General features: G+C 33.4%; 1 protein-coding gene across 2 annotated transcripts; it reads left to right on the forward strand.

Moving 5' to 3' along the window:
- On the forward strand, nucleotides 9,220-12,909 carry LOC109332634 (tobamovirus multiplication protein 1-like). 2 transcript variants are annotated; one of them, XM_019567644.1, is made up of 11 exons: nucleotides 9,220-9,604; nucleotides 9,905-9,995; nucleotides 10,076-10,128; nucleotides 10,670-10,762; nucleotides 10,849-10,920; nucleotides 11,043-11,115; nucleotides 11,357-11,402; nucleotides 11,475-11,538; nucleotides 11,706-11,759; nucleotides 11,844-11,921; nucleotides 12,667-12,909. In XM_019567644.1, exons 1-11 carry the CDS (start codon nucleotides 9,245-9,247, stop codon nucleotides 12,757-12,759), a joined length of 1,077 nt encoding a protein of 358 aa, XP_019423189.1. In that variant the 5' UTR covers nucleotides 9,220-9,244; the 3' UTR covers nucleotides 12,760-12,909. The 2 variants fall into 2 exon arrangements, with proteins under 2 accessions (XP_019423189.1, XP_019423190.1); XM_019567645.1 differs by lacking the exon at nucleotides 11,844-11,921.

A 13,516-nucleotide genomic window follows, 5' to 3' on the forward strand; every position in this document is an offset into this window, starting at 1 on the left:
TCAAGTTTGCACACGTCCCGACATAGCATTTGTTGTGGGAGTTTTGGGCAGATATTTGAGTAATCCTGGAATGCATCATTAGAAGGCAGTCAAACGTGTTATGTGTTACTTGAAGAGAACAAATGAGTACATGCTCACTTATCAGAGGTCTGGGAATTTAGAGATCATTGGATACTCTCACTCTGATTTTGCTGGATGTCTAGATAGTAGATACTCCACCTCTAGATATGTGTTCGTATTGGCTGGAGGTGCTATCTCTTGGAAGTCTGCGAAACAGGCGCTTATAGCTCCTTCAACCATGGTTGCGGAGTTCATGGCTTGTTTTGAAACATAAAACTATGGAATATGGTTGTGGAATTTTGTCACCGGCTTGCGTGTGGTTGATGGTTTTGAAAGATCATTGATGATTTATTATGACAACAAGTCTGCGGTTCTTTACTCCAACAACAATAGGAGTTCTACAAAGTCAAAATTCATTGACATGAAGTTTCCGGTTGTTAAATAAAGTATTCAAAATGCACAAGTTTCCATAGAACATATATGGACAAATTTTATGCTAGTTGATCCACTGACTAAGGGTTTGGTACCTAAAGTCTTTCATGAACATGTTTCTTATAAGGGTGTTGTTCCTTAGGGTACCTTAGTTCAGTGGGAGTCTATATGTTTTATGTTTTTCTGTGGATATTATATACAGTTTTTATGCGTAATAAAGTTGATGGTTTATTGTTTCACTTTGAAATTGTGCATTACCACTATTATGTTGCAATTAAAGACTTTAGATTGATCTCACTAAAGAATAAAGAAGGATGAGTTGAAAATAGACATGTTTGAGATCACATTGCATGAAATTTCCATGTCACTCATCCATATTTGATCTATGTTATTGAGTATATTAATATGGTGATCATCATGGTCGAGTCACACTTAAATGTGATGAAAGTTACGGTGGTTCCATAGTTGATATATGAGATAAACCAAATTGTATTAAAGAGAAGTCTACACGTAAATAGCATACAGATGCACGCCTAAAGAACCTGCGATATAATTGTATCAGAAAGATATGAAGCCCAAGTGGGAGATTGTTAGAAATTTATAATTTCTAATTAAGGTGGGCATAATATATTTGATACAATGATATCAACTATTTATTTCCGGGGTTACATTATAAGTGATCTAATTACTGACACCCCTTAGATTTCTAAAATATGATAACAGATATGAGCTTAATGGGTGGATACCCATCAGGTTAATCCATAAGGGATAATGAGAACCCTATAAGTTAACACATAAAGAAGGTTATGGTCCCCAACACACCAAATAAAATTCAATTTTCTCATCTCCGCATCAGAGTGAAAACACAAGTCCCAAGAGGAATCAAAGATTTGGTTGAGGAAAGCCTTCATACGACAAAACCTCTTTCAGAAACGTAGATCAAAGGAGCATATCCAGGAATATGGATTCAGGTATGACACTGCACCCTTTGTTTCATATATGTGTGACAATCATGAGATTCAAGATCCTAGGATCGATGTTTCACCGATCATAAGGAATTCCCAACATATTCATATTTCAATTAAGGTTATACTTATATGTTTACTTCATTTTAATTGTAGACCCCTTACCAAACAAACCAGGTAGATTGCGGCTATTACGTGCTGAAATTCATGAAGGAGATCATTCAGCAATGACCAATTAATGAAATAAAGATTGTGGGCAAATCATATACAGATGACCAAGTCAACCAAATTAGAGAACAATGGTCAAACTTTGTACTCAGTTCTATTGACAAATCATAGCTAAATGTATAGTAGATTAGTTTTGCACAAATTGTAGCTTAGTGAATTCAATTAATGTTCAATATATAAATTTAGTTGAAATTCAGTTGTGTTCATATAGTTGTCATTTGGTGTTACTGTATGCATTCATTTTGTTGTTATGTTCTGTTTCTGTATGCATTCAAGTTATTTTATGTTGTGTGAATAACTGTGTAGAATTATGAATCATGTTTAAATATATAAGAGTCTGGAGCATGTATAGATCTCAAAATGACAGAATTACCCTGGACCTTCGAAACCTATTGTCATTCCTAATTAAACTACTTTCCCTAACAAAGTTTTTTTCCATACATCCACATAATCTAACATCTAATATTATACTTAAGGAAGTAAACTATACACCATCCATTATCTACATTTGAAAGTCTTGCAGAATTGAACTAAAATATATATCATTCTCATTACTTTGAAGACCCAAAAATGAGTTCTATTTATACAAGAAGAGATTGCTTGATTAATAAGCAACTAACCCAACTACCCTAACTGATATTTGCACCAAACTAAACGCTAACTAATATTGCCGCCAAATGAACCTAATGACTATAATGGATAGAAAAACAAAACATAAATTAACCCTGCATAGAAAGCAAGGGATCTTACATATTGATGAGGATGAAAAACTATAAAAGCCCCCTTCAAGTTGGTGAGTATATGTTAATTACTCCCAGCTTGGAAACAAGTAATGAAAAAATGTTGGATATAATGGTTTTGTAAGAATGTCAGCATATTGTTCAGAGGAAGAAATGGGCAGTAAATGAAACAATTGTTGAAGAAGTTTCTCTTGAACCACATGGCAATCTATCTCAGTGTGTTTTGTGCGTTCATGGAAGACATTGTTGTTAACAATGTGGCAAGTAGAAGCATTATTGCAATACAACAATGTTGGAGAGGAATAATGGATCTGAAGAGATTGAAGGAGATGTGTGATCCATTGTATCTCACAAGAAGTAGAAGCAAGTGCTCTATACTCAGCCTCAGAGGATGATCTAGCCACGGTTTGCTGCTTTTTGGATTTCCATGATATGAGCGAGTCACATAAGAAAACACAAATACTAGAGATAAATTTTCTTGTATCTAAACATGATGCCTAATCAGAATCTGAAAAGGCTTTTAAAATTAGTTTAGAAGATGAATGATAGAAAAGTCCTTGACCAGGAGAGGATTTGATATATCTGAGAACTCTGGTGAGAGCTTTGTGATGAATTATTGTAGGAGAAGCCATGAATTGAGTGAGTTGCTAGGTAGATAAGGAGATATCAGGTCTTGTGTTGGTCAAATAGAGAAGTCTCCCAACCAATATTCTTTAGGAGCCTGGATCAGGATGAGGATCACCATCTCCTTGATGTAATTTGGATGTTCTTACCATTGGTGTTGCTGTTGGTTTGGAAGATAAAAACTTGTATCTAATAGTATATCCAATACATATTTTCTTTGGCATAATGTTATGGTGTTTAACAAAGTTTATTTCAGAGGGGTTAGTGTCAGCCAAAATCAGGCCATCCACATATATAAGCAAAGTAGTAAAGTGATGAAATTCAAATTTAGTAAACAGAGAGTGGTCAAGTTGTGATTGAGTGTAACCAAGAGAAAACAAAGTTGAAGATAACTTATGATACCATTGCCTACTTGCTTGTTTGAGGCCATAAAGGGATTTGTGCAATTTGCAAACTTGGTTCAGTTTGTGACCAACAATTCCAGGAGGTATGGTCATGTGCACCCCTTCATGTAAATCACCATGAAGGAATGCATTATTGATGTCAAGTTGGTGAATGGACCAATTTTGACAAGAGGCAATGGCAAATAATAGCCTCACGGTAGTGAGTTTGATGACAGGTGCAAAGGTATCAAAATAGTTCATGCCTTCAGTTTGAGTGTATCCCTTGGTAATAAGTCTTGCTTTATATCGTTCTATGCTTCCATCATACCTATATTTAATTTTGTAAACCCATTTAGCTCATATATGAATTTTGTTGGGTGGAAGATCAACTAAGGACCAAGTGTGGTTGAATTCAAGAGCTTTAAGTTCATTCTGCATGGCTTCTATCCAATGAGGTGATTTAATGGCTTGATGGTAGGTTTTTGGTTCATAGTCAGTAGAGATGGATAATGTGTGATGCATGTGTTTTGGTGTTAAGTTGTGGTAGGCTAGGACAGAGGACAATGGATGAGTGACCTTAGGTTTGTTTATTAGATAAGTATGGTTGAGAAGGGAATAATGAAAGTCTTGTAGATATGATGGAGGATGCCTAGTTCTATTTGATCTTCTTAGTTCATTAGATGGAAATGTTGGTTCACTAATTGGCTCAGACGGGTTTTGTGTAGGCATACTAGTAGAAGGTTGATCAGAACTAACAAGTTGCTTAGTTTTGGGAGGAAAATCAAAAAGCATATGATCTGTGTTAGGAGTCATAGTATTAGGATCAGAAAAAGATTGCAAGGGAGGTTGATTGATAGCATATGGAAAGATATGTTCTTTAAAAATCACATTTCTTGATAGAAAGACTTCTCTAGTACTGAGGTCAAGGAGCAGGTACCCTTTTGTTCCATATTGATAGCCTGAGAAAACACATTTCTTGGCTCTAGGGTCCAATTTTGTTCTATTGCGTCGAAGGGTACAAGCATAACAAACACTACCAACGACTCTTAGGTTGTCTAAGGCTGGTTCATGGTTATGTAAAACATGAAAGGGAGATTTGTGTTGTAACACAAGGCTGAGCAATCTATTGATCAATTATGTGGCATGCTTAACTGCGTAGCTCCAATAGATCTTGGGTAAGTGTGATTGGAACAAGATGGCCCTTATGACATTCAAGAGATGTCTGTGTTTTCTCTCAACAACAAAATTTTGCTGAGGTGTTTCAACACAACTAGTTTGGTGTATGATGCCACGGTTTTGATAGAAAGATGGCATGGTAAATTCTGGACCATTGTCTGTTCTAATGGTCTTAATTGCTTTGTGAAACTGAGTTTGTATTAAGGCAGTAAATTTTTGGACAAAAACTCTGGCCCCTCCTTTGGTTTTCATTAAGAATAACCAAGTATGCCTACTAAAATCATCTATGACAGTAAGAAATTATTTGTGGCAATGTATAGAAGGGATAACAATTGGACCCCATATGTCCATGTGAACAATGTTGAAAGTAGAGTTGGTTTTGTGCAAACTGGTTGGAAAAGGTAATTTGGTTAGCTTGGCCATATAGCAATAATCACAAACATGTGAAGCATTGTATTTAATATCAGAACAATTCTTAAACATGGTATGCAAAACAGAATTGGAAGGGTGGCCTAACCTAGAGTGCCACAAATCAAAAGGAACATCATGAGTATTATCAGTCATAGTATTAACACAATGTAAATTGAATTTACTTGAGTTTGCTGCCATATTGAGCACATATAAGTCATTGAGAGATTTAACATGTCCAATCGTCTTCACGTTATTCATATCCTGAATAAGGTAATGAGACTTGTCAAATATCAATATGCAATTAAGTGAAGCAATAAGTTTATGTATTAATATCAAATGGTATTGAAAATCTGGTATATGAAGCACATTATAAAGAACTAAATCAGTGGATAGTATGATGATTCCACAATGTTTAGTAGTAGTTGATCCATTTGGTAATCGAATTGTAACAGGTTTAATTGATTGGTAATAGTCAAAATCAGATAAAGAATGACTTACATGGTCTGTGGCTCCACTATCTAATATCCAATAATATACCTTACCCGAGGTATTGTTGTTATCAGATGCATCAATTGTGGATGTCATGCTAGTGTTGGTCAGGCTCAATTGATTAACATGATGTTGAGAATGATTGATTTTTGCTTGTTGCAGCAAGGAAGTGAGTTGAGCATATTGTGCAGGATTGAATTGTAGGTTGGTCCTTTGGTTGTTATTAGTGCTATCTGTGTTTGATTGAGGTTGTGTCTCTACAATGCTGTTCACAGATCCAATCATAGGCCTGGATTTGTTGTTTTAATTGGGAGGAAACCCATGCTTAAAATAGCAGGATTCTATGGTATGTCTTTGCCTATTATAATGTGTACATACTTTCACAGGATTAGTTATGTTGTAACTATATGATCTTCCACTTGTTCTACCTCTGCCCCTTGTGGTATTAGGAAAGCTTTTTCCAGATGCTTGTTTCCAACTTTGTTCTTGATTGCTATTGTTGAACAAGGCCTTAGATTCTCATGTATTTTGTTCATTGAATTGTCCTTCTGCTTGGACAATTAGAGAGAAGGTTTTGTTGATGGTAGGCAAGGGCTCCATGAGGAGAATTTGGGATTTGGAGGCTTGGAATTGGTCATTTAGACCTTTTAAGAAGCATATCACATTTTCTGCCTCTCTAGTTTATTTGATGCTTTTAACCAGATCACATTTGCACTGAATCTCACAGGTACATGCAGGCAATTTTCTTAAAGATTTCAAGTCTTCCTTGTTTGATGGAATGGACTTCTTGCAGTAAATTGGACATTCTAAAATAGTTTCCTTTAGAGAATCTATCTCTTAAATTTTGCCGAAGTTCTTGAGCACTATCTATGCACACAATACTTTGTGCAATTTGAGGTGTCAATGTTCTTGTAATCCAAGAAACCACCATTTTGTTGCATATTTCCCATGTGTCAAATTCAAGGTCAATGGTTTTGGGCATTCTAATGTATCCATCAACAAACTTATATTTGTTCTTTGAGAGCAAGACCCTCCTCATGGATTTACTCCATGTGTAATAGTTTTCACTTTTTAATGGTGGAGATACAAGGACAAACCCGAGGTTCTTTCCAGGGTGTAGATAGTAAGGATTGCAGGGGTTTTGTGGGTCAATTCTATAAGGATTATTTGCGGGTATCGCTTGTGAATCATCAAAATCTTTGTCTGCCATTCTTAAAACAAAATCAGAAAAACGCATAAATATTAAGCCAAATTGGAACTAGTATGATACCTTTGTCTTGGTTTAACAAACCAGAAGCATATAACTATGGATGGATGCCTTGAATGCAGAATGAATTTGAGTAGAGGTGAGGAGATTTATGCACAACAGAGCTCTCAGATCGAGAGCTCTAATACCATCTTGCGGAAGTGAACTACAAATACATCGTTCTCATTACTTTGAAGACCCAAAAACGGGTTCTATTTATACAAGAAGAGATTGTTTGAATAATGAACAACTAACCCAACTACCCTAACTGATATTGGCGCCAAACTAAACACTAACTAATATTACCAAGAACCTAACGGCTATAATGGATAGAAAAACAAAACGGAAATTAACCCTATATAGAAAGCAAGGGATCTTACATATTATGAGGGATGAAAAACTATAAAAGAAAGTGTTTGTTGAAGCTGGTAAAATTTCAGCCGTCTCAAGAAAAAAATTAAACGAGCCACACAAATCCGTAAGATCGAACTATCTGCAATGATATGAAATATTCTTAGAAAAGTAACCCAAAAGTAAGACAATCATAAGAACAAAACCCCCAAAAAAAATATCATACCGTCTCCAAATGCATCAAAACTTCAAAACCAATTCAAAATATTACAACAGGATAGAAGAATGCACTAAACTCAATTCAAATGCGTTTACATTGAATATTATTGTTAAAAAACTGCTCGTGTTCTAAATGGCTGATGCTAAGATAAAAGAAGAAAGCTGTATTAGACCCTCAAAAACATAAAATTTTATCCAATCCGTAATCAAATCTTTATCGATTAACAAATTGTTAATGTAGTGATATAAGACCATATTAAATATTCAAGATGATTAAAATATCAAATGTTTTCTAAAATACTTTTTAGAAAAACAGTCATGCACCCTGGAAGAGATTAGTTCCTTACCCAACGATACAAGATATCAATAATCAAATCTTTATCATATGATATTAATAATAGAGTAAATTACATATATATATATCTCCTGAGTTTTAATGAAATTACATGAATCATTTTTCCCTTCTTTGTACCTACATAAACCATCCTTAATTTATATATACACAATTACACATTACACACTGTAGTTGACCGTTAAATGACGATATCATATGCATATATATCACATATCATTTAATGAAAAGTATCACAAAAATAACCCCAAGTTTATAAAATATTTTCAATATATTATTCACAATTTGTTTAATAAGATGTTTGAAAGAATTGCTGTCAATATATTGCTCACATTCCTTACAAAAACTCTGTGGTTTGTACTTAGAATTTCATCTCCGAACCATGAAAATCGTTAAATAATTCAAATCATTTCAACTTCTTATATGAATCTATTTCTTTAACATCATTTCTACATTTGTCATGTACATGGACTTAATGTACAACAATTCTTCAAATTATTTATTTATGAAATTTTGAAAGCAAGACCAAAGACATTTAACTTATCCAAATGAGTTCTATTTTCTAGTGTGCATTAGCTTTGGCACTGAAAGGAGACAAGAAAATCACAAAATCTATAAAATTCAAACACACACATGATATATTCACAGTTGATATATAAAAGTAGATGACATAAAAATGTTGATATATTCACAAAGTTGAAATATTATTAACATACATAAGAACTATAAAACTTTTTTGGCTCATATATAAATTGTATCTTGCGTTTACTCAAATAGCATACTGTTATCTTGTCAAAATGTATATTAGCACTTGGCAATGTCTCTATATCTAGTTCCCACATAACATATTTCAAAATTTTAAAAACTGAACCAAGAAAACACAAACGCATGAATGTTAAGGTGTAAAAGTGAACTCTATTTAGAATTTGCAAGTTGTTAGACAATATGGTAAAAGAATAGATAATGTAGTTTTGATTTATGGAAAATTGAACTGCTACCTAATAAGCATTTTGGTGATTCTAGTCACAAAAGAACACATTTTGATGATTTCATTAACTGATATGACACTATGATACTGCTTAGAAGTTATAACATTGTACTGGATATCATTCTCGTACATATTGCTTTGAGAAAAAAAGATTTGTTCAGTTAAAAAGAAAACAAGAGTTGTGTTATTTGAAATAGAGAATAATTTAGTATTTTATTCACTCATTTAAACTTTTAACTAACAATGTTACATAAGAGGGAGATGTGTGTAAGTATAAAAGAAGAGAGTCAGACTCTTTTCCATTACTAGAAAGACAAGTTATGAGAAAATGTACTAATAAACCAAGAGACAATGTGAGAGGTATATATAATTTACTCTTAATAATATTATAAAATATCGGTTAAAATAGAAATTGAAGGGTGTGCACTGATTGATAGGAGGGATAAGATACACTCAAGTCAAAACCACATTAACCCATTTTTGAACTTTGTTGTTCTGGCATCAATCATCATCAACATTGTAATTAATAGTTATCCCTTCAAAGTTCAAACAAACCAAAGCGTGTCCCAGACATAATAAAATGAGTAGGCCATGTCACACATGTATAACAAGTTTTCCACGTATACAAAGTGGGGTAGCGCCACGTGTCCTACCAACAACTTCCACCGTTTTCCATCTGTCTGTTGTGTTTGTTGTCATGAACACAGAGGAACCAACTTCTCGTTGCTGCTTCTTCTTCTTCTTCCTAGATCTTCTTCGTTGTTGTTCTTTTGTAGTTATAGCTGTAATGGGGTTTGCATTAAGGACAAAAAGTTTTGGTTTTGGAGAATATGTTGTTGCGAATCATTGGTGGGATGAGATTGATGAATCAAATGAATGGAAAAGAGACATTTACTATGCCCTTTGTGCTGCTTATGCATCAGTTTCCTTTGTTGCCTTGGTACCTCCTCTTCTTTCTTTTTCAGTGAATAATATGTTTGTTATTTCATTGTCTTGCAATCGATTTTTCTTTTTGTTTTGGTCTAAAAAGCCCATTACATCAATTCTGATGTGATTTAAAGTTGTATTTTAATAAAAGTTTTGATTTGCAAACACTTGATATTTCTAGTAAACTATTACCTTTTTGCCATTTGCAGCTTGAGGTGTGAATTTTGTGAAAATTGATGCATGTATAATGTGTGGTTTATGCCAATTTTCCTCTAAGTAATCATTAGTTGTAATTTGTTTATTTTAATATTAGGTACAACTAGTGCGAATTCAAATGAGAGTACCTGAATATGGATGGACAACACAGAAGGTTTTCCACTTGATGAATTTTATTGTCAATGGATGTAAGAGTTTTTAATCTTGTATGAAAAGCTTTGTTAGCTTATATATTTTTATGTTTACCAAAACCTTATTACATTTGCAGTGAGGGCTGTCATTTTCGGTTTATACAATAGTGTGTTCACAATTAAACCAAAGGTATTTTCCTATTCTCTGTTACTGGCATTGATAGACACTTGTTCCTTTCTTGGTTTGCAGGCCTTTAACTTCATGTGCCTTTTATAGCAATAGGGAATAGAGAGCTTCTTTTTGTTTTCCTCCTGAAAACAGTGAAATTCATTATTGAGAATGAAAAAGAAAATAAGTTCCAAAATACAAAGAAATGTACTGATATAAGTTCCACAGATGGACAAGAGAGGTTCCTACTGGAATTTTTCTTCTAAGTCAGAAGCTGTTCATATTTTCTTAGTATTTGAATTATGTAACATAATTCAGGAAAAGAGTGTTGCATATAATTTTGAAGCAGTGTAAAGCTCCAAGATGGTACAACTTGTTACAATAGCCAACCATGTAAATAAGGAATACATAAATTGAATGATCTGAATATTGGAAATTACGAACCTTTCTCTTTAACCTTCATTTTTCTGTCATTTTCTTTCCAAGCTTTTCTTTCTCCATTTCGCAATTCATCATTTATTTCCAATCATGTTCTGACCAATTATCATATATCATGGTATAGGTACTAGAGCAGGTGCTTATGGAGGTTCCCGGTCTTCTGTTTTTCTCTACTTATGCATTGCTTGTCTTGTTCTGGGCTGAGATATATCACCAGGTATATTTAGCTTCTTTATGAAGAATTGCAACAACAGTCTTTGATGTGAATTATATTCTGTTCACGCGTCTCAAATGTTATTTCAGGCAAGAAGTGAACCAGCAAATAAACTTAGGCCTGTTTATTTTATTGTCAACGGATTTATTTACTTCATACAGGTAAGCATACAAATTTGGTCTCCTTGTTAACCATTCTAATACTTAAAATAAGAAGTGTTCGCACAAGTTTATTTAATGTAAAAATATCTTGTTTTTTCATCTACTTGCCCTGATAATAATAGGCTATGATCTGGGTTTACATGAGCGTAAGCAGAGCTGCTGCTGGTGTCGAAGCTGCTAAACTCTTCCTTGCAGGTTTTTGTTGTCGTCATAATTTTATTTGATGACCTTTTAATGTTCAAAAATTATTTTTCATCTTTCCTACATTCCATGTCGATTACATACTGTTTAGAAGATTAATGCATCTACGTTGCTCTTAAAATTAACAGCTTGAGTGAATATGTATAATGAATTACTTACCACACAAACTTCTCATGTATAGTTGTATACATGTATTGTATTGTAGTGTGAACGTTCTTCTAATGTTCTTTTGCAGTTATTTCATTCATTGCTGCTCTTGGTTTCTTGTTATACGGTGGAAGGTAAACTCTTGTCTTTTTTATAGCACCTTTCTTATTATGTCATTGAAGACTAACCTTCACAAAATGATGTAGGTTGTTTATCCTCTTGAGGAACTTCCCCATTGAATCCAGAGGCCGTCAAAAGAAGCTATACGAGGTTCATATCTAAGTATGAGTTGCTTTATGTTATTCAACCTAAGAAAAAAATTATATCCTTATATATAATGTTCAGGCGATGCTGCAAGTCAAGGAAAAAATTGTAGGACTTTGTTGATTAGAAATTTCTGCTAAAAATTATCGGTAACTAACTTTTTACCTTGGCAGGTTGGCTCAGTGACAAGTATTTGCTGCACTTGTTTCTTGATAAGATGTGTTATGGTGAGTTCCTTCCAGTTTACAAACATTGTATATATTTGATGCTGTTGTTTTCTCACAAGTATTTCATTATCACCTTTAATGTAGCTTGCACTTTCCGCATTTGATGAGAGTGTAGATCTTGATGTCTTAGATCATCCTATTCTTAATGTAGTCTATTATTTGGTAAGCTTCAATATACTACAAATTTCTCTTGGCCATCCTCGGGTGGAATAGGGGATCAAGTTTAGCTACATCGTGTGATTGCACAATAGAAATGCTCTCCTAAAACAATAGGACTTTACTGTATGAAAGTACGATCTGATTTACTGGAAAAACAATTGACAACTTTATAGTTTAGGGAAAAATTAAAATTTGCAGCCATCTTTCATGTACTATTTATGTCTTTCATGGTCAACCAATGAATGTCTTTGTTGCCTTATTCCTGAAACCCACTCTTCTTTCTCCAATAATGTGATGAAAATTTTATTTTTGGGCAAGTTACATAGCCCTTTTTAATGGAAAGCGTCACATGTGCCTCACTTTGTGCCACATCCTTTGCCAAAGTGTCTGATTGGTCAACAAAATTACAATCTAATGAACTTCCAATAAAATTTGTTTTCTTTAGACCAATCCCTACATTTTGGCCTTGGCACGCAGAGTAATGTGAGACAGAGGATGTGATCCCGCATATATATGCATCCTCTAACACCCCATCCTTACAACCATAATCACTCTTAATTCTTAACTAAGTGTTAGGTGAAACTTTAGGAAGATACATTATGTTACATCAAATAAGTTATGCTTGATTCAGATCATAAGCTTAAGAAAAATATCAACATTTCTCACATTGTTATTGCTTGAAATCATTATTTAACTAGCAGTTATTTTTTATAATTGTTCTCTCATTCTTGATTATTATGTATTGCAGTTGGTGGAGATTGTTCCATCCGCATTAGTGCTCTTCATTTTGAGAAAGCTGCCTCCAAGAAGAGTTTCTGATCAGTATCATCCCATAAGATGAACTACTATCTATATATCCTCTTTTAGTTCTCAAGTCTTTTTTACTTTCTGACCTGATCCATAAAAAAAGTTCAATAGTGTACATTCATAAATTTATTTTATGGATTTAATATGTATCCACCATTAGTTTAAATGTTCAATATATCATTACTCTATATTTACCAACCATGTACAAAAGTAATACGTAATACAAATGAACAATGAATTAAATGACTGACATAATTTATTTCTTTCTTTATTTTTAAGGGAACAAGTTTTACCTTTATAAGGGAAGTTATTCTAATGTCTAAAACAAGAAGTATTTGATTTAATTAAGATTTAACTAGGATCCTTATAATTTAGAAATGATAATTGCACATAAGAATTTTATATCATTTTTACATCACTTTCTTTTTAAATAATGATATTTAAAATTTTCTACGCTCTTATTTTCATTTTCTTACCGTGTACGCCTTAGAATTGACGTGTGTTAAGAATCAACTTACCTATTTTTTCAAAACAAATCCTAACTGATATAAAAGTTTGGCCAAACTATACATTTGCTTATATACGTGACTCGTATTTTTAATTGAATCCTTATATATGTAAATTCTAAACACGGAAATAGGTTAACTTGCCACCCACATGATTTATAACTTTTTATTTCAGCTAAAAGGAAATAGAGATAATACTTTTGCTGCATAATTGTCCTTAGCTAACAAAATGAGAAACTTTTCCTAGAATTTTGGATGAGTATGCAATCCTGCAGATTGTTCCAT

The sequence above is a fragment of the Lupinus angustifolius genome, chromosome LG18 (genome assembly GCF_001865875.1).
Source record: "Lupinus angustifolius cultivar Tanjil chromosome LG18, LupAngTanjil_v1.0, whole genome shotgun sequence".
Classification (NCBI taxonomy): domain Eukaryota; kingdom Viridiplantae; phylum Streptophyta; class Magnoliopsida; order Fabales; family Fabaceae; genus Lupinus; species Lupinus angustifolius.